Source organism: Lissotriton vulgaris, chromosome 11 (assembly GCF_964263255.1).
Source record: "Lissotriton vulgaris chromosome 11, aLisVul1.2, whole genome shotgun sequence".
In the NCBI taxonomy this organism is placed as follows: domain Eukaryota; kingdom Metazoa; phylum Chordata; class Amphibia; order Caudata; family Salamandridae; genus Lissotriton; species Lissotriton vulgaris.
Window position 1 is genome coordinate 306,089,942 of NC_141699.1, and position 22,082 is coordinate 306,112,023.

The 22,082-nt window shown below is 44.7% G+C and overlaps 1 protein-coding gene across 3 annotated transcripts in view; it reads right to left on the bottom strand.

The window, feature by feature from the left end:
* VSIG10 (V-set and immunoglobulin domain containing 10) overlaps positions 1-22,082 on the bottom strand; it is a 225,156-nt gene that overhangs the window by 74,756 nt on the left and 128,318 nt on the right. For all 3 annotated transcript variants that reach the window (XR_015300902.1, XR_015300903.1, XM_086943275.1), the window contains exons 4-5: positions 5,626-5,907; positions 2,567-2,860 (exon numbers count right to left, since the gene is read on the bottom strand). Coding sequence is in view for 1 of the 3 variants with exons in the window: in XM_086943275.1 (XP_086799401.1) it covers positions 2,567-2,860; positions 5,626-5,907 (576 nt within the window). In the remaining 2 variants the exon portion in view is untranslated. The remainder of the gene's footprint in view (positions 1-2,566; positions 2,861-5,625; positions 5,908-22,082) is intronic.

Below are 22,082 nucleotides of genomic sequence, written 5' to 3' on the forward strand. Positions count from 1 at the left end.
AGGCCAATAATTAAAGTCGCCCAAGATGATGACTTTGGCATGATTGATAAGAAGCTGGGAGACAAGGTCCCCAACTAATTGTGGAAAGGAGGGCATGTAGATAGGGGGTCTGTACATGAGAACGCAAATAAGGGAGGTCCTGGTCGAACGAAGTTGGATGACAAGAATTTGAGTGTTAGGGATGGGAGTGCAGTCTAAGATGGAAAAGATGTGTTCTTTGCGGATAATGGCTGCAGCTCCACCACCAACTTGTCCCCCAGGGCGGTTGACTTGTAAGATATAGTAACCGTTGGGAGTAGCGGCCAGGATATCGGGTACAGAGTCGTCTGTCAGCCAGGTCTCGGACAGGAAAAGGATATCTACATTGGTGTCATCGAGTAGGCGGTGAATTTCTAATTGGTGTTTCACCATGGAACGAGTATTGAGGTAGAGGATGGTTAGGGCGCGGGTCTCAGGTTTAGGAGAGGTGGAGTAACGGGGTCCGGGGGTAGGAACAAGTCCAGGCAGAGAGGGAGTTGCCGTGCATGGAGAGGTAGAGATACCGCACTCCTGGGCCATCTTGATGGCGTCGGGCGGTAAAGGAACTACATGTTGCAGAGTACATAACTCAGCCTACGAGTACGTAAAAGTTTGGGCAGGGTGTAGGGCCGCAGGTCGCGGCCGGCCGCGGACGGGCGCAGACGGGCTGGACTTAGGCGCGACTTCGGCGCAAAGTCGACGCTCCCGCTGCGCTCGTCCGCTGCGCTTCCGCCATATCTTCATTTTATGTGGATCTGCGTTTAACCACTAGACCGCTAACCTGCGGTGGGTGAGGCAGGGCAGAAGTGGTGAAGAGAAGGCGGGGAATGGCGCTCTGCAGTTCGACCCTCCGCACAAATGGCACTCAGCCGGGGCGGAACGGGGTCTGGAGCGTAAATGATACAGGTGAGATCTCTCACTGACAGTAATAGCAAGAGCACTCTGTGCGCTCCCCACACGTCACGTCTAGCACGCATGCTTAAGGTATGGCCATTTGCAATCTTTAGTCGTGATGTCTTCCCTTCAAGGCTGTGAATATTTTTATTACCGTGCATGTATCCATCCTATGAACTAGGGCCGACCTTTAACATGTGGAAGGGGCCAGACTTAGATCGCAGACCTTCCAGTAGTCTCACTTAAACTCAGGGCCAAAGAAAAATGTGTTAAAACCCTTTAGATTGACATCCATCAAAGCCCTCCCATAACAAAGACCCTGGACTCGAGTAAGAATCGGTTCTTGCTCTAACACTTTACTCTATTTTAAACACATCGATACAGGAAGTAGAGAAAAAGTCCTTGTACAAAATGATCTTTAAATTGCCAGAGTGATAAAGAAACAAGTCACAGACAGTGCGTTAACATATGCAAATGGTAGCCATGGCGACCACAATGAGCTGGAGTCCAGACCTCAGACGGGATTAGTCTGCTGCAGCCATCACCATGCAGACAGTGCTTGCTTCCCTACCCCCTAGCTGTGCTTGCTCCCCTGCCCCCTGGCTGTGCTTGCTCACCTGCCCCCTGGCTGTGCTTGCTCCCCTGCCCCCTGGCTGTGCTTGCTCCCCTGCCCCCTGGCTGTGCTTGCTCCCCTGCCCCCTCGCTGTGCTTGCTCTCCTGTGTGTGCATGTGGCTCTGGGTGTGTATGTGGCTCTGGGTGTGTATGTGACTGTGTGTGTGTGTGGGGGGGGGGGCTCTATGTGTGTGTGTGTGTGTGTGTGTGGGGCTATGTGTGTGTGTGGGGCTCTGTGGGTGTGTGTGGGTGTGTGTGTGTGTGGGGGGGGGCTCTGTGTGTGTGTGTGTGTGGGGCTCTGTGTGTGTGTGGCTCTGTGTGTATGTGGCTCTGTGTGTATGTGGCTCTGCGTGTGTGTGGCTCTGTGTGTGTGTGGCTCTGTGTGTGTGTGTGTGTGGCTCTGTGTGTGTGTGTGTCTCATGTCATGAGCCATGCCAATAGCTCTACCTTTAATAATGCCGAGACCATTGCATTGTAAATGCTTGTTTATCTTGGTAGGAAAAGTCTTGGGATTGTTTTATTTTGTCTAATGAGAGTTTGGGATTTTCACTTGCTTGTTGTGTTTTTCAATTTAACAAAGATGAGTCCAGTTTCTACATTCATGTTCTTACATGTAGGTTTATGTTTCAAGGTTTAATCTCGATGCACAGGTGTTAAAACTTGTGTTCAGGTTCTGAAAGTGAATGACCATACAGCAGCAAAACTCGTGGGACATCAATGAGTAATGACATTTTCGAAATGTAAATCTTTGAATAGAATATGATTGGTCAGCAGGGTTTGTTAGCCCATCAGAAACAAGAAGAATCACGACCTTCATGGCGTGAATTCTAAAGAAGGGACCCACAGTGGTCTTTTTGCCTCTTTTCTTTCTACCTTAGTCACAACATTAAAGAGGTACTAAGAAGTTTGGCTGACTTGCCTGAATATCCTAATGTTGTTACCCGCCCCTTATTGCATGCTCTGAAGTAGCTGGAACACAGATGCAGTCCTTTAAAAACAACGAAAAAATAAAAGAAAAAATTGAAAGGCCCAAGCTCTCACCATGCACGGCCATCCAGACGTCCAGTTCTCTGATCCCCAGGGGGTTCTCAGCTCGGCAGACATAGTAGCCTTCGTCAACGTCATGGGAGCAGTTGTGAATGGTCAGAAGTGACGACGTGGCATTCTGTGTGATCTCATACTTCTCATTAGGTTGAATCTCCAACCGAGGCTGGTTGAGGTTCTTGAGCCAAGTGAAATTAGCAGGGGGATTAGTGGATGTTGTGAGGCACACTAGGGTAACGTTCCCGCCAGAGACGCACACTTCCATGGGGTGAGGCTCCAGCGTTGGCGCGGCTACCGTGAAAAGAAAGGATGGGGAGGAAAACCAGTGATCATAAAAGGTTAATGTAGAATAAAAGGGGTGGGCGCAAGAAAAAGGAAAGGACGAAAGGAACAGGAATGGCGATAACAATATACATTCTAGGATAGAAAAGAAGAGCACGGAAAAAGAGGACAGATGGCACAGGGCAGAACAGAGGGAGATGGAAACAACTGTAAACATGAAGTGGTGTATATAAGAAAAACAGTGAGGGAGAATGAGGTAAGAGGGGAAGTAATGGGAAAAGAGGCGGATGGAAGTACACGCCTGAGTGAAATATTCAAGGAAATGGAAGGAACAATGGGGGGAAAAGAGAGGGAAAGGAGGTGTGATGGGAAGAGGGGAAATGAGAGGGAAGATATGGAATGAGGCAAATGTAGAGAGGGAAAGAGATGAAAGTGTTAGAATCACATAGATGAAGGAAGGAATGGCAGAGCAGGAAGGAGGTATGGGAAGAGAGACAAGGAATGTGAGATCCTAATCAAGGGAAGGGAGGTGCGATGAGCAGAGGGTGAGAGATGAGAGAGAAGAAGTGAGCAGAAGAGAGGGAGGGCAGAGGAATTAGGAATGAAGGCTCTGAGAGAACAAAACTTAGTTTGTACTTTGTTAATACAAAGATCATGGCCCTGACTAGTTGAATTAATTTGAAACACAATGAGATTGATAAATGCCCAGTCACAGAAAACCACAGCGTGTAGATGTCCTTCTAGTGGTAAAGCAGCAGTGGATTCCAACGCCCTGTCTGCATCTTCCAAGAGACATCAAAGACAACTCAGCCCGCATGTGCCTTTCAAATGCAACCCTGGCTTGTTTGATAGAAATAGAATTTTCAGCTGCAAGCCAAACAGCGGGTCGACATCAGCAACTTTCAGTCGCTTTGATGCATTTTTGTCTAGCTACGTGAATATATTGATACCCAAATGATGATCCGTGAAGGGTGTTGTAGCTGAAGCTATGTAGGTGGTCAAATATTAAAAGTACTCATGGCACTCTTTCCAAAGAAGAAATGGAGCCCCTCTCCACAAAACTGCATTATTTAATGTGTAGGTGCGCTAGTTTATTTTGTATTTGTGTCAATTTAGCGCGCTGACAAGCATCACAACGGATCAAGGGCATTACCCATAGGCTCCAAGCTGTGACGGCGGTGTGGGGGTTGCAGTTACTGAACCTTTTTGTGACAGCTCTGAGCAATTAGTGGGCCTGGGACCATGCTACTGCATGTGTGGTATGTAGCTTCTTTATCTAAAAGATCGGTCATGTTCTTCCTTGCTTTCTGTTCACGATCAATATATCACTAGGTACGTGATATAAAAAGAACTGTAATGAGAAACAAATGTATGCAAGAGGCCTAAAATTGCAAGATTTGGGAATGATGAAGTCAGACCCAATGCAAAAAGAACAATTGATGGACAGAATGCAGAACAATGTCATACATTCACCCCAGTACAGAGATCTGGGCATACATCCATCGTTTTTTTGCACCCCATGCCATCCCAGCTTGAACCCAGCCATATGCAAATCAGTCTTGACCCTGCACCCAATGGGAACAGTCCAGTCCGAACTGCTAGGCCAGGTCCTCCCTGGACTGGAGACAAACATTGTAGGACCGGCTTCGGGGCTTCACCCCTTATCAGCCAGGATAGCCTGATTCCAGTGGTATGGAGAGCCAAAGCACAGAAGTGGAAGCATATGGTATCAGTGTTTATATAACAAATTGATGAGCTTGTACTATGTATAACTGTTTTTGTAAAATACACATTTTGGTTTAATGCAGGTTTATTAGAACTGCACTGCAATTTAGGGTACTGTGTATGACTATGCTGGCAGAAATGACAGCATACAGGTAAACACTAGCATTCACAATAGTTTTTCTGAAGTACTCCTACAAACCTGTGGGTGGCACAGCTTTCCAGCTGTACTTCTAGAAAGTTGTTTGCACTGCTGGGCAAAGTCATAACTCTTCACCTGAGCAAAGATATACTTCTGTGGGTGCTGATTTACAGCTGTTTTTGCCACTCGACCTCCTAATCCAATTTTAAACTTTAGAACGCCAAAGTTTAGAACAGGATAGCAATCGAGCAGTTGTAGGCACTGCATAAATAGGCATAGCTCATTGTTTAATGAAGTGTTATGATAGTAAAATGATTATTAACTCGACGATTCCAAGAAGATGCATTGAGGTGGTTGAACATTTTGGAACGTTTATCAAAAAGAAGGTAACCTGAGGGTCAGCCTTCACAAATGGAGGTCTTTAAGACTTTTGCATATGATAAGAGTGTGATCAAGGTTAACAACAACCAATCTGGAGAATGACTAGAGAGCAAAGGGCCAACTCAAATAAGAGAGAATCCGGACTAAAAATCATGTGACACCCCCCAACACTTTAGTAGTACAGCCAGGACTAAGCAGTGGCACATACTGCTCGCCAAGTGTGTTTTCACAAAGGTCATCACAGGCTGTCACACGCCACCACAATTTTACGTAGAATCCATTGCTGTGAATGCTGCAATCCTGCTCAGACAAGATCTGCTCGAAGGGCTCCCAGCTCATGCCACAAAAGTAGGCCATCTCTAAATAGCTTCATTATGCTGTTGATTCACTGGGCTTTCCACAAGACCATCTCAAGTTATTTGCAGTGTGTGGCGGTGCTGGTGGCACAACGGCAGATCTACATCTGAGACCTGAAGTTTACGCTTCAGAAGCTCACACCACAGAACAGGAAGTGAAAGGGCAGACTTACTTGTGCGTATGGTACATGTCTGTGGTTCCTGCTGCAAGATGTGGAACCCTCGGCACTCAAATTGCTTCCCACTCTGAAGATGACTCCTATTCACTGTCACAGCGAACTGATCCATTGATCCCAGGCCAGCAGTAGAAGACTCGGATTGCCCCAGCACCTTCTCTCCATCCCTCCACTGGAAAACAGGATGAGGGTAGCCACCATTCCAGGCGCAGTACAGATCTACCAAGAACCCGGCTTGGGAAGTCTCTGCCCAGCACTTTGGGGGTGATTTTGGAAGAGCTGCAAATTACAGGATATAAAGGGGCAATGGTTATCAAGAAAGGCCCTTCACGTCTGAGACCCAGAACTTCACAAATTCTGCACGCATTTTATTAGAACTTTGCATATGATTTTCATCCAGGAATTTGATAACTGTGCATAGAAAAATATATAGATTATATTCTGCAATTTCTCCAAACAATGTAAATATTTGACTCACATTCTTCAGAAAATGTATGTTTCTGAAGATTGGTTTATGGAAAACTGGACTACCCTGTAAGAAATTTCAAATAATTCCAGTTGCATCCTTATCCTGGTTTTTAATGGCATCAATTGTATTGTTGTGTTCGTGATGAAAGGCGTTCATTTGTATACAGATTTGGAATATATCTCCCTCGTTCTGCAGACTAGTTGCGCAAGGAAAGGCGCAAAGCAGTGCCCTGGTGGCCGCGTCTAGGAGGTAGACGACAGGTAGTTGCCTGAAATGGAGGCGATGGAGATGGGTTGTGGCCTGCTGGTACAACCCGCATACAGTGTGTCTCTGGAGATCCTGAACTGTAAATACAATTGTAACTGTAACCTGTGGTTGAAACGAATACTGTGCAACCCAGTGTTTATCAATGTGTGTTGGATTGGTTTATAAAATTTGTTCTAATGTTGACAGCGCATCTACAAATAAAGATGGTTAGCGTTATCTGAGAATTAATAAAGACTACGCAGTGAAGACGACGGGCTAAGTGCCTGCCCTACCTCCTCAAATTTCCTGGCGGCCCCTCCAACTCCCCCATCCAGATGTGCACTGGTCCAGCCTCTCTATCTTGCCTCTCGCCCGAGATGCCACTAAGGGCCCTCCTCCCCTAGGCGCAGGTGGGGGGGGCTCTCATCCTTAAACTGGCAAGTTTTTAATCTAAACCATTCGCATTAACCTTCTGGAATAAAACTGCACAATTTCAAAATGACAGGAAAAGAATAACACAGAAGGGAGCGAGCACATGTGTAATGACTGGACGGAGTCAGATGTGTAGAACAGCAAGTCTTTATTCACGAACTCCCACGGGCACGACTCTCTTGCCTGTGGCTATCAACAACGCACGTTATCTCAAACTGTCATTAACCCCCACGTCACAGCGGGCAGCGCGAGACGCTGAATGTACGCCTCGCGCTCAGGCCGCGCGAGGCAGGTCAAGTCACTACATATCTCCTTTTCTTAGAGAACAGAGAAATAGAAAAAGCAGCGAAGGGGAGAGCAAGAGAAAAAGGAAGGAAGAAAGAAAGAACGAACGAGAGAGAGAAAAAGAGAGAGAGAGAGAGAAAGAGAGTGAGAGAAAGAGAAGAAGAAAGCATGTGCAGGAGAAACACAACAGTGGCATACAGAAACACAGAAAATCATTGGCGGTACCTAACAGGAATATTAACTGTTCTGGTACTCCTCCTGACAGCGGCGTGGCTGGGAGGAGAACTCTGGACATCAAGTTTACCTTGAGAGATCCTATGAGAGACCTCACTTTTCAACATGGGACACTTGACGTCATTGAGCACATTTTTGACTTTCACCACCTTGTGAAAGTCCACCTTCCACCAGTCTTTTCCATTGACTCGAACCGCATTTCCACACACTTTATCCACCACCACAATTTCCCCATACTTAGCTTCTCCTTTTCTTACAAAACCTGGTTTCTTAATTCTGATCCTGTCTCCCACCGCAAATTCTCTGATCTTAACACGCTTTCTTTCATCAAAGTACTCTTTTTGTTTGACCTGGACCTCAGCAGACTTGGACCTCACTTTCTCATCCATTTCTTGGGGAGTAGAATTGGATTTATTCCATTTAGACATCCAAGCCGGTCTAAACTCGGTGCATGGTTTCCTACCTCTCAGTAGTTCAAAGGGGGACACACCAGTGGAAGAATGAGGAGTGGTTCTATAAAACCACAACATTGTCCTGACACTTTGGGGAACAGCTTTGTGGTGGGCAAGAGCCCACTTAACACAATCACCTATGACTCTATTAAGTCTCTCTACCAAGCCGTTAGTTTGAGGATGATAGAGAGAACTTCGGTGATGAGTAATGGCAGATTCTCTAAGAAACTCTTCCACTTCAGATGATACAAATTGTACTCCGTTGTCTGATATTATAGATTGGGGGAACCCTTCTCTCATAAATGTTTCCCTTAAGAAGTCGATGATTTCTTGGGAATCAACCTTAGAGACAAACTTGGCCTCGGGCCATTTTGTGTAATAGTCCACCATGACAATTGCGAATCTGCATTGTTGGGGTAGACTGTGAAAGGGTCCTAGAACATCTATGCCAAGTTTTTCCCACGGTCCACCTGGGAGGGGAATGGGTGTAAGAGGGGGACTACTAGTGTGAAGACTTTTGTCACTAGACGAACAAACAGTGCACTCTTGCACCATTTCCTCAATATCTCTATCCATTTTAGGCCACCAAAAGTACTCTCTTACTCTACGCTTGGTTAATGTGGCACCTAGGTGCCCATCATGTGCTTTGGTCAGAAGAGTGGATCTGATGTCCACCGGTGGAACAAGTTTTTCTAACCTGAAAACTAGACCATCCTCAATCGAAAGTTCATCACACACCTTGACATAGGGTTGTAAATTAACATCCACATTCCTTTCCCTGGGCCACCCTTGGGAAATATATTTCATCACTTTTTTGGAAACTTCATCACCAGCCAACGCCTCCCTCCATTTTTGCTGATCAATAGTACAAACGTTATTTAGTTCAACACTTGCTATAATATAATCCTCCTTATCATCAAAACAACATTCATCAATACCTTGTATGTCCTGGCTGGTGTTAGCAGGTAAACGTGACAGTGCATCCGCTCTTACATTTTTTACCCCAGCAATATGTACAATATCAAAGTTGAATTGTAAGAGTTTGGAAGCTAGGCGTGCGATGCGGGGAGTGGCCCCGCGGCTGTTGGTACATCCTAAAATCGCAACCAATGGTTTGTGGTCCGTTTGAAGAATAAATTTTTGTCCCCACAAATAATTTTTTAATTTTTCAATGCCCCACCAACACGCTAGAAGCTCCTTCTCAATGACAGAATAGTGAGTCTCTGCTTCTCTTAGTACTCTGGATGCAAATCCTACAGTGTGTTCCTTTTGGTCAACAATCTGTGTCAAAACAGCGCCCAGTCCATAACTGCTAGCATCAACAGTCAAGGTACACTGGACCCCTTGTACAAATGGCTTCAAGGCCTTGACAGTGCTAAGTTGCTCCTTGATCCATTCGAAGGCGGTTTTGCATTCATCATCCCACACAAATTCACTTCTGTCTTGGAGCAGCTTGGAAATGGGACGAATCTTTGTAGCATAGTCTTGAATAAAGCGGGCATAAAATTCTGTGAGACCTAACAGTGATTTAACTCCTGCTTTGTCTTTGGGAGCGGAGGCATCAACAATGGCTTGAACCAAACTCGGTTTGGGCGTGACTCCTTCACTTGAGATCGTGTGACCCAGATAATCCATCTTGTCTTTAGAGAATTCACACTTGTCCCTTTTTAGGACCACCCCATGTTCCTGGAATATAGACAAGATCTTGTTCAGCACTATGTCATGTTCTTGTTGGTCTTTTGCGAACAGCAGAATGTCATCTTGGAATATGGCCACGTTTTTTATCCTCTTCAGTAAATTGACCATAACTCTCTGAAAGACAGAGGCTGCTGAGGCCAACCCAAAAGGCATTCGACAAAATTGGAACAAACCTGCAGGAGAGTTGAACGCAGTGAAATGGCGTGAATCCTTGTCCAGTTCAATTTGGTGATATGCCGAGGCCAGATCTAATTTGGTGAAGACCTTGGCACCTTCGACTACACCCAGCATTTCTGATATATTCGGTAGAGGATGCGAATCCACCCAAATGACCTTGTTTAGATTGCGCAAATCAATGCAGATTCTGAGATCATTATTTTTCTTCCTTGCCACGACCAAAGCTGAGGACCAATCAGACGATTCTATAGGTTCAATAACCCCTCTTTTTTGCATGGACAAAAGTTCTTTTTCCAAGTCTTCTCTGATGCTGAAAGGAATACTCCTTATTTTGTGTTTTACTGGTTCCGCATCACTCTTTATCTTGATCTTGTGTTTGAATCCTTTGATTTTTCCCAATTCGCCTGAAAACACTCTAGGATATTTATTGAGTAGTTCCTCAACATGTGTTTGGTCCCGAACAACCAGAATCTGTTCCTTTGCTCCAGGGCACAGCATCATACTGAACAAACCTTGGTGGAACCATCCCAATATGTCTAATCCATTGACAGCGACGTATACTTTTCCATAAATGTGTCTGTTCTTGAAAATCAAGATGTCCTCAAAGTACCCCATCAGTTCTATACTTCTCCCTTCATAGGATACAGGTTCACGGTCAGGCGGTTGCAGAGGTCTGTTACCCCATTTTTTCCTGAACAAAGATTCACTGATCATTGTGATCCTTGCACCAGAGTCTACAAGCAGTCTCAAACTTTCTTCGCCTACTCCAATGATGGCATAGGGATCAATACAGTCATCAGGATTACCACTTCTTATGTTCCCTTCGCTGACAACTACAACCATGTCCTTGAGTTCGCAAAGAGTGTCGTCGCTGTCACTACCACTTGCATCCATGGCACATGCTACCTGTTCTTTTTTATATTTTTGACTTTGGCATACTTTGTCAAAATGTCCCAATTTTCCACATTTGCGACAGGATGCATTTCTCGCAGGACATGGTCTACCACTTTTCACATGGGAGGGATATCCACATCTGTAACAGATATCAGTCCTTTTGAAAAAATTACTTGGCTGATAATCTTTTTTCTTCTCATACTTTTTAAAACGGACAGGGGTAACCACTTCAACACTTTTACTTTCCAGTTCCTTGATTGAAGATTGTGAAGTTTCAATACTTTTCGCTATGCGAATAGATTCATCAAGGGAGGGATTTTCCAAGGATAAGAGCTTTTGTCTTATGGTTTTGTCCAGACATTTTCCTATGAACTGGTCACGAATCAATTGTTCACTGAAATTTTAAAATTCACATTCTGCCACCAACTTCCTCAAAGCAGTAATGTATGTGTCTACATCTTCTTCGGTTTTCTGCACTCTTTTGAAGAATTTATGCCTAGACACCACCACACTGGGTTGCTTATCAAATCTGACTTTTAATTTCTTCACTGTGTCTTTGTATTCATCCGTATCTTCTTCTCCCTCACCCACTACATCAGGTAAATGTTTAAGGGTTTCTCTTCCTTCAAACCCCAGAGAATGAAGTAGTAAAAACTTTTTCCTTTCTGCCTTGAACCTATGTGCTCCTATTGCACCCAGGTAATTTTCAAACGCATCGAACCACTTTCTCCAAGGCACAGGAGGTTCACCAGGTGTGTCCAGGAAAGGAGGTGAAGGAAGAATAGACTGCATCATATAAAGTTTTCTTCAAAGGTGAGAATGAGGAAATATATATATATTTATTCTTCCTACTTATTAGTGGTTAACAGTAGCAATCCCAAGAGTCAGTACGGAATTACATCAAAGCCAGTATTCTTGATGAGCCACAACGTTTGATTCAGCCTCTATTACTCCAACAAGAGAGACTACGAGAAGAATTATATGTTTTTTCCTCTTTTTCTTCAAGATCGTGCCCACGTCATGTCCTTTTTGCCAAGTGCAGAGTAAATAACCCTATGTGTCTTAATGGGTTAATCTTTACACTTGTAGACACTGCCAAAAACACACCAGTCCAATTTTTTTTTAACCAAGCCCCAGCAATATTCATTGATAAGCCTTGCGCAGCAGACAATTTGCACTGAAAGTGACATAAACGAGGCTGCCTCTTTAAGAGCTGGGCGGGGAAGATCGTGTGTCAGAAGGCAGAAAGGGAGGGACAAACAGTGAAGTCTGCGTGCCTACCGCAGGGCGTCACAAGTTTCCTCACCTCAGGCTTGTCCGAACCGATTACCAGGAGACATGCTCCAACATCAGGAAACAGACGCTCGCTTTTCTGTGTAAAGCTGTGGCAGTGGATCGGTACCGATCATTACTAGAGGAATGCGCAGAGCGTCCGATTCCACGATTAATCAGGTACCTTTCGCCGTAGTCTTCTGTGGGTTCTGTGGGAGTCGTCCTCGTCGCCACTTTCCTATGTAATGACAGGACGGAGTCAGATGTGTAGAACAGCAAGTCTTTATTCACGAACTCCCACGGGCACGACTCTCTTGCCTGTGGCTATCAACAACGCACGTTATCTCAAACTGTCATTAACCCCCACGTCATAGCGGGCAGCGCGAGACGCTGAATGTACGCCTCGCGCTCAGGCCGCCCGAGGCAGGTCAAGCCAGTACAACATGCTAAGATGCAATGTAGCTTCCAGGACAGCAGAGTTGCATTGCGGGGAGAACTTTCTGAAGTTAAGTGACTTACATTTCTTCTTTGATAGCAAAATCCTGCTTGTAGCACCTTCAGCCTAAGTTTTAAGGCTGTTTATTACTCAGAATGGCAAAGACACATCAATTCCGCACATTACACTGTGATACCAAAGGGGATGATGGACGGAGCGTTTGAGCAAATCAAACACTCACCCACAGTCAACTGATCTGGGTTTAATCCATCATCATTCTTTAGCTCACACCACCACCTCAGTTCAGACATGGCCATAAGCAAATAAGTCTGACCCTGTGCCTCATGGAAAAGTGCCATTTGTACAAATCTTCAGAATTCCTCTTTAAGTTTTACATGTGTTAAACTGTAATTTCAACCTGTCCAAGAAAACTTTTTTCCAGGCCCAAACCTTCCTTTTTAATAGGTATATGTCACCCCTAAGATAGGTCCTGGACAGCTCAGAGGGCAGGGAACAAAGTATTTAAAAAATAGGACATGTACTTTTAAGTTTTACATGTCCTGGTACTGAAAAACTCTTCAATACATTTTTCACTACGGCAAGGCTTATCTCTCCTATAGGGTAACATTGGAGTTGCCTTATTATAGTTTCTAAGGTTAATTTCCAAATGGGAAGAGTTCACCAGTTCATGTTTGGTGTCTCTGGTATCGCAATTTAAAATCCTAACTTGTGGGGAAGTCGGAGTCTAAATTGCAATTCTGAAAATGCCATTTTTAGAAAGTTGTCATTTCCTTCCCTTAGCCATTTGGTGCCTGCAGCTTGCCTCTGGTCACATGATTGGGTGCAGTAGGTGTTGGGCTGTGTGTATTCCTCCAAGACTGCCACAGACAATGGGAGCTTGGGTTCGTCTGGATGGGCCATCACTGGCAGGGTAGGAGGGAGAAGCTGGGCCAATCCTCACTTAACCTAAATAGGCTGTGTCCTGTGTCCAGAAAAAGGGCTGCATACCCCCCTGTAGTTAGTTTGGAGCCAGGGCCGGGATAGAAAGGCATCTTTGCACTTCAAAGGCATGCCACTAGAAGCTTCTCCCCACTTCAAAGGCACAACTGGGTCTAAATACTGGACCTCTGACACCACCACTTCAGTAGGTTTCTGGACCTGCGGCTACTCTGCCAGGAATAAGGATTGTGGTGCGGCTGAAGGACTGCCACTCTGCGTTGCCCTGCTGACCTGCTACCCTCTTTCCTGGGTAAGAAGGACTGGACTTGCATCTCCTGAACGCAGAACCCAGAGTGAATCTAATGGCTGGTTGGATGGTCTCCTGATCTGATGCCTCAGGGACATAACAACTTCCAACAACTTTGTGTCTGCACCTGGACTCCGCCATATGTGAGTCAACCCTGCCAAGTGGTGACACCCCAGTCCTAGACCCTTGGAACTCGGCTTAAAGTACTTTGCCAGCCTATGTAGATCCAGTAGGACCAACCCATGCCCACTGTTGCGTTTTTTGGACCTGCCGGAGAGACTTGCATCGTCAATGTAGCCCACATTGCCTTCAGAACCGTCACTGCACAAAGCATACTCAGTGTAGGCCCCCGCATCGCTGGATGATGACAGCCTCAACGACCATGCCAAACTCCACATTGCAGCACCTCAAGACTGGTGCATGGCCAGATTCTGGACTTCGCATCCCAAGCCCTTGTTGTCAGGATCCTTGATGTGCATGCAACTGGACCTCGCACTGCAGCCTCACTGAATCTCAGAACCGACTCAAAGCTTCGGCTGTACGACGCATCTTTGACTCAGATCCAAGCAATGCTCTGCAAACGAGGATTTAAGGTGCTCTGTTCAGCAGGTTTAACTAGGTCCCTGCAGTTGGCCAGTGCCCCATCAAGATTGGGCTGAACTTGTGACATTTTCCCCATGTCTGGCACGACCAGATATCTACAGTTTGTGCATCACACCTTTTGGCGCTATTTTCTCTAAAAACTTTAAAATTCAATATCTTTGGTTGTACTAATTGGATTTTTGTTGTTTTGATCTTGTTTTATTAAAAACCACTCTATTTTTCTAACACTGTTGTGGGCTCCTTTTATGGTGTGTTTAAATCGTGTTACTGTTAGAAGTATTGCACATTGTCTCTAAGTTAAGCCTGACTGCTCTGTGCCAAGCTACCCGGGGGTTGAGCATAGGCTATTTTGGAGTTTGCTTGTACCTTACCCTGACAAGGATTGTCGTTGCTGCTTGAATAGGACTCCCACCTCAGTCAACTACTAACCCAGTTTCTTACAATACCTCATCCTGGACACGTCAAAGAGTGTCCTACGTTCTTCCACTTTTGAACTAGAACCTGGGTTTATTACTTCTGACTGATTAGTCAACCATGAGCGTCCTACAGAACAAGACAATGTCCAGCACCACCTGCCGGTGAGAGGGCAAATGCACCAGTCACTTGTTTGCCTGAAGAAGAGAATTAATGAGGATGTAAAAATACAACTTAAAGAGATCTAAATCCGTTGATACCTCTGACACCTTCCTAACCAAGAAAGGAATGGGACTGAAACTCTAAACCTATTCCAGCTTCTATATCACCAGAAGGACCCCTTTCTAAAGAGACTTTAAGCACCAGACAAAAAAGCATCTCTCTTCAGCTGAATCATGCGAGAGAGAAAATCAAACATATGCTGGAGTATGCAGCGTAAACCTGACCCTGTAGCCTGAATAGGTATTCCGCAAAACCCATTGCTCAAGAAATGGATGTGTCGCAGAATATGGGAAATGACGGAGTGTGTTTCCTGCTGGCAAGTGCAGTTAGGGTCCAACAATAAAAAAATAATGAGGTAGCCAGGAGAGAGGACACTACCTTTGTGACTGACTAGATATAGAAGCTTTACATTCCTTTAGAATGATAAATAAATGTGTGAACGTAGAGTCTTAAAACGTACTTCTGAGGGCTTCATTTATCAATGCTTCCCAGGTCACGAGACAATAACAGGTCAGAACTGCATTACCATTTAATAACTGGGGGAAGGGGAGGCTGAACTGCCAATACTACAGTTGAGTACTTTTATTACATGTGTTGAGAAACTCAGGGTTTGCTTAACAAACTTTGCCTAAGTATTGCATCATATTTTTTTTTGGCAAACCCATTGTACTTAGTGTGGGTTTTCGGTCATCCCTTTGCTCATGATTGTATAGCTTTGTAATTTACTTAAATTGCTAACCTTTGATTGAATGCATTTCCTCCCTAGGAGCATTTTTTTCTTTCAGCCTTCTTGTTGGACAAGTTGTATCGTTCCACTGCATACTTGAGGAGGCCATAATTTTTTAGCTCTAGCATAGGCAGCGCTTGTGCTGTCTCTCTGAGACATGCTGTATTCATATATGAACGTGAAGAGCTGTCCACTCTCCGCCCATCTTTTTAATTGGCTCCTGTCGCTGTCCTTTGTAAATGGTTGCTTTTCTTTGGTCAATAGGCTTAGTAGTTCCTCCTTAATACAGCCTTTCATCATCTTGTAACCTCTCATGAGGGCACCCCTGTTACATGTGTTGCTACTCTGTAAGGTTTAATTAAACCCTTGGAGCACAATTTTGTAAATTTCCATGGTCAGTGACACTGAATTTCCACGGTCAGTGGCTCGCAGGGTGATTCACTTTACCAAACACGGGCCCTGTGACCGAGGCACACTAATGCAGCCCGCGACTCCTTCTACTGCTTCGGAGTGCTGTTGATGGAGTGTCACACAGCACCACTTCACAGCACCTGACATCATTATGCACAGCTCTAGCCCCGTACCCGAGGCACACCAACATCGCCCGTATCAGCTGCACTTCATAAATACACACAGGGGTGCTGCCTGTCACAAAGCAGGTGAACAGGCTGCTTGCTGCCATCCCTCATTTACTCCCACTCACTTTTATGTTAATGGTTTCCTTTCCAGAACCCAGAGCACAGAATTGTGTTCATTTTCCCATGACAATACCTGTTCGGCTAGTGACGAGTGGTGCATGACATGATTACCGGTAAAGGAAATGTCAAAAATACACAGAATTGATTCTAGCGGTGGGGCAGTGGTGTCTATGAGTTCAGAGAAGGATTATGGAAGAAGAAATGTGAGCCTGTTGTCAGTATATTGTATTTGACTTCTGCATTTAATAGTGGCAGCAATTTACACTAGCCCACATTACTAGTTACAGTTACCCGAATCGATATCCCCGTGGAAATACAATTTCTGGCAATTTCAGGTTTTCCAGCATCTCTGGGTCTGGAATTCCCCAGTCCACAAATACCATAAGGAGTAGCCCTGGGTCAAGGGACACCAGAACTGGACCAGACTTAAGAGCTGCAGCTGCTGCTATGATCATCTGTTGCACTGGTCTCCCAGTCTTCTGGACGTTGGGGGAGGGCAGCATACACTTCCCAAGCTGGCCCCTCTACTCCTACTTCAAGCAATAAACGAAGATTTTGGCATGTTAGGTGTCTTGAATTTTGGAAAACACACAGAATTTGACGCACGTTCCCTGGTACCAGTGTTATTCACCACTGTTGGAAAGCCACTGGTAATCTCTATATTTTTGTGTGAGGAGCTGAATCATCAATCTCGGGCCCCAGTACCTCAACACTGATATTCAAGGAAAGTATACTGTGTACCACTGCATGTTTGTGCACATAAAGCTGCTAATACGAAATGCAATGCATATTCCCAGTGGGCTACTCCTGCTCTCTCTCCATCCTCCCCCTTCAGACGCCGTGGAGTTGTTTAATCGCAGCTCTCTTCGCTCCCATCCCCATGGGTTATTGCCCAAAAAAAAAATTGCACTGCAATAGGTCTTGCATGACTAAACTTTTGAGCTATTGGTGTTGCATTATTATTTGCAACGCCAACAGCTCAAACTTACAGTAATGCGAGACATATCGCATTGCAAATCCTTGTTTACTTTATTTCACGGGAGAGCATGTCCTTCCTTGCTCTCCCCACTTATTTCTTTCCTTTGCCTACCCCTTGTGCTCTCGTTCCACTCCATCCCCACCCTTGAGCCCGATGTCCCAGCCATGCTGTCTATTATTCTCCCGGTGTTCATTTTCTTACATTTTATTTTATTTAATGATTCGATTCAATAAGCTTTATTCGGTTCAGATAAAACAACCATAAAAGCACATTTAAAACAATTGTTAAAAACCAATACAATTCATTGAATTAATGGACTACAATCATAATTATTAATACAGCATAAAACAACATACTTTTCCTTGCATGACTTGATCTCAGAATGAATGTTGCAGTATAAAAACAAATATCGGGCTATTGCATTGTAAACAACAAACTCATAGCAGCATCCGTAGTTAAAGTGCAATATTTTTTAAACAAGGGTTTTAGAAAAGCAATACAGAGGTTCAGATACAAATCACATATAAGGAGAAAGTGCAAAGTGCTTTGTTCGGTACGTCCATCACATGGGCAGGGGGAAACAGGATACTTTTTACACAAGGAAATGCTATCAAGTGATGAACAAGGCCTAATCTCATTCTTGTAAGGACAAAACGGTGCGATGATCTAGTTACCTTGCTCAAATAGGTTTGGAATTCTTCAGTTTCTAGATATGAGTAATAGAACTGGCAAGCTGTTAACTGCCCTATGCTTCTTTGGCATGCATACTTTCTCTCCCACAGAAACTTATTTTTCACTTCTACTTTGGGCTGTTCTATTGCTCCATTGGGGTTTTCCAGGATGTTTATTTTAAATAGATCCTTAAAAGTTTATGCTATATAATTAAGCCAGGGGATCTTTAAGCAATTATCTAGTCTGAGACAATCTTGAATAATCATTCTATTGAATATGGTCTCTTCCTTCAGCCATATTGATCTCCAGATCAATAATGGTCTAAGCCCAATTAGGTCCGTCAGGTAATTGATCCCCAATTCACTGTTAATTAATTCAGTGGACGCCGAAGTGGGTAAACAGAGCAGCTTTTTAAGAAACATATTTTCCTCTGTTTGTAAATCACCATAATGGTGATGACCCCATACCTCCCTCACCGTAAAGTGCGATTGAGGTGCATCTCGATTGGTAAATGTGCATCATATCTTTAATTCGATGGTCCCCTAATTTTGCAGCAAACCTAAATACCCCCTGTACACTTTTTGCCATTTTAGCCCGGACGTTCATCTCTTGCGACCATTTACCATCGCCAGAGAAAGTTATCCCTAGGTAACAGAACTTGTCCACAGTTTGTATTTTGTGCCCTTCTGCAAAAAAGGATTTGGTTCTCCCAGGCCTCGAACCGCAGAGCATAGTATAAGTTTTAGTCTTATTGATCTGCAACTTCTTAACCTTGATAAAATCAGCAAACTTATCTATTAACCTCTGTAGGCCTATAGGTGTTCTAGATGTAATGATTCATTTTTAGGTCTCGCCTGGAAATCGCATCCGAAGGATGCGTCCAGGTTGGAGACTTATAGCTAGCTGACACGGGGGAATGAAGGACAAGAAACTCTCACGAGCTTCTCTTCGGCTGGATTTGACCTCGTGCATGCGCACGTCGGCTCCGTCTACATTTGCAGCAATTCAGCCGTGCATGTACACGTACACGTACACACACACACACACACACACACACGCACACGCAGACACGCAGACACACACACACGCACACCCGCGTATATAGAACTGGGAAGCGCTGCAGGGAAAGCGCTGTACGTGATAACCTCACCGCTCCTGGCCCGAGGTTCTTATGGTGTGTGAACTTACCCCCCAACTTCACCGCCGTGTGAGAGTGCATGAAGATCGCCATTAGAAGCACCGCCAGCAGCCCGGGAACCTCGGGGCACCATTGCCTGCTTCACCTACGCCACCTCCGTGCCGCGCTGTGGTTGGCTCAAAGTTTCAGCCATTCCCGCCGCGTCATCAGATGGCTGCGCCGGGATTGGCTGCAGCTCTCCAGGACTTCAGTGACATCAGCCTCTCCTCCCGAGATTGATGCAGTGCAGGCGTTCATTGGTGAAAAGGTAAAGATTTTGTATAACTGCGCGTTATTTGTCTAAAAGCAACATACAGCTACAAGTATATCTTTGGTAAAAGCCGAGCCACTTCATGTCCGCTAAAGACCCGATTTAATACACGCCCGTTTTCTAAAATTAAACACGGCTCGGCGAGGCGTCAGGTGCATGATTTATAGGATATTTAATAAGACTGGGAATGGTGAAAAAAACGATCGTGGATTCTCGATGACATGACTTCTAGCCCGTGCATTTGAAGAGCAGGAAAGACGCTCTCGTGGCGGTCTGTGAGTGCCCTGTGCTCGGGAGGTCTGTGGATGTGTGGTTACTAGTGAGTCGGGTAAAACAACAACCAGCGCTCTCTCAAGTGGAACAATTCTCAGAGATGAAAAACAAATGCTTTGAAAACACAAGATTCATTCTGATTAAATACGTTTATTTTAAAGCTGACAGTGATATTTAGAAATATTTCGGTACATTTCTCAATTTTGGGTCTTTTGGTAAAGCATCTAGAAAGCACCGCAGTGTGCGCAATGCACCTCTGAGAACGAAGCTATGTATAATGGAGACGTGGGCACACAGGTTCTAGTCCGTCGTCCGAACACTGGATGTTTCCTGTGCTCTTCGGGCGGGCACGCCCCACCCCCTCAAGACTGGGAAGTTTGTGTGGTCTCTGTTTCCGACCGGACAGTTTGCAAGCTCTTGGTAACTGCCCACAAAACGAATATCTAGGTGTGCAGTTGCGTGTGGCGTCCGCATCCTGACAGTGTGTCTACCCTCTGTGTATAGCATTCTGACTCAGTACCAGGACAGTTTATGTGCCATACACTTGCTTGTGGCCACGGCACGCCAAAACTCGTGTGCACTTTCAGTGTGGCCTCTGTACACGGACAGTTTGTGCACACACTGTCCATGTACTGTGTGTGTCTTTCGAACCAGTGACACTGCGTGTCTCCTGTGGGTGATATCCTACCCTGGCCAATTTGTGTGATCTGCAAGAACGATAGCGGGAACCCTGTGTGTGTGACATCCGAAACAGAGCGGTTTGTGTGTTTTGTGTTTGCCACCCGAACTAGACTCTGTGTGCTGCAGCACAATCAACGCTGTCTGTGTGTACTCCGTATGTGACATTCAAACTCAAAGCAATTCCTGCACTCTCTGTATATGGCATCTGAACTTGGATAATGTGCGTGCCCTCTGTGTGTGGCATCCCAGCTTCAGGAAGTTTGCGCGCGCTGTGTGTGGCCACTGTATTCTGTGGTGCAGCATCACATTGGTAGATCGCCCCTGGATTATGCACGGACTACTGTTGATCCGGGGGTAGGTTGTATTTTTTCCCAGGACTAGTACGGATTTGGTAACGCCTGAACGCCTCTCGATGCTTATTTTTTAGGGGCAGTTTTGTATAGTGTTCCCTCACCTCCACCCCCCCGTTTTTGCTTTAATATACAGTCACCCTTCTTCCCTCATCGTCGTACCCCTCCCCCAGCTGCATGCTTACAGGACAAGAAACGCAGTAAATCTTGGATTTTGGCAGCACATTAATCATGTGCATCAGATGATGGCTTAGCGCGATAAGCTGAAAAACAGGTACGTGTGTGCTTGTGTAGGGTCTGGACATTGTTGATATTTCATTTCCACTAGGGGAAGGTTGTTGACAAAGTTATTGGAATTGGAAATTGTTACTAACCACATTATAAGTTTTCCTCAGCATCTGTCATCTAGAAATTGTTATTTCAAATGTGACGTAATCCAGCACTGCTTTTCAAGTGCTAGTGCTGTCCCGTTTAAAGCACAATAACTGTGCTAAAAAGTGCCAGGTGTTACATTAACGGACTTGTGCCATGGAAGTATAGCGAGCGAGCTTCTAACTGCTGCATTGCCAAGTTAAAAGTACAGGGCTGGCTTTAGGGGTGTGCCTGCACTGATTTTGATGTGGGCGCTGTCTTTAAGCATTTGCAATGCAATAGCTCTTGTATTTACGCAAGTTTAAGCTATTGGAATTGTAAATAACAATGTATTTTATTTATGTTTTTAAAACGGAAACAAAAATAAAAGGCATTGTCATTTGCAATGTCAGTAGCTCAAACTCACGTAAATGCGAGACGAGTTAGAGTGCAGTTTGGGACTAGTGTAGATCTTCTGAAGTCTGTAAAGGATGGTGAAGGTGACTACATATTTGCTGATGTTATGCCTGTTTCAGTGTGAGCACTTGTAGAAGCTTTACAACCCCATCTTGCTGCACTTCACATGATGCTGCCCTGTTACCTCAGAGGAAGACCTGCCCTCTTGAAAAGAGAATTCACCATGTGGAAAGGGGACGTGGCCTTAGACATGCAGGGCCCTCCTTCAGTTTTCAGACCCACCCCATCCGTTTGCAAATCGAATGTACATATAAAAATTATTTGGACACATCATTAAAATGTTTAACTTTTCTACAAGAAATATTGTATATGTACTTTTTTATGCAAAGAAAATTTAAATACTGCATAAATGACTTTTCTACAACACATATTTTATATGTACCTTTTTATGCAAAGAAAATTAAAATAGCTCATAAATAAAAACATTGCCATTTACAGTACTAATAGCTCAAACTTAAATAATGCGAGACCTATTGCATTGCAAATGCTTGTTAATATGGGCCCAGAAACTGCTGAGTGCTGCCGGACTACTTGCTTCTTTTCTCCACTTCGCATGTATTTGTTTTTCAGTTTTTAAAATATTTTAGTTTACCGTTTTAAACACACCCATCCATTATGTTTAAACTGTGAAATAAAAATGGCACTCTATGTCATGATGCAAGTGCAAACAGACGTCACGACTTGCACATGTTGGTGTATTGTGAAGGATGCATGCACA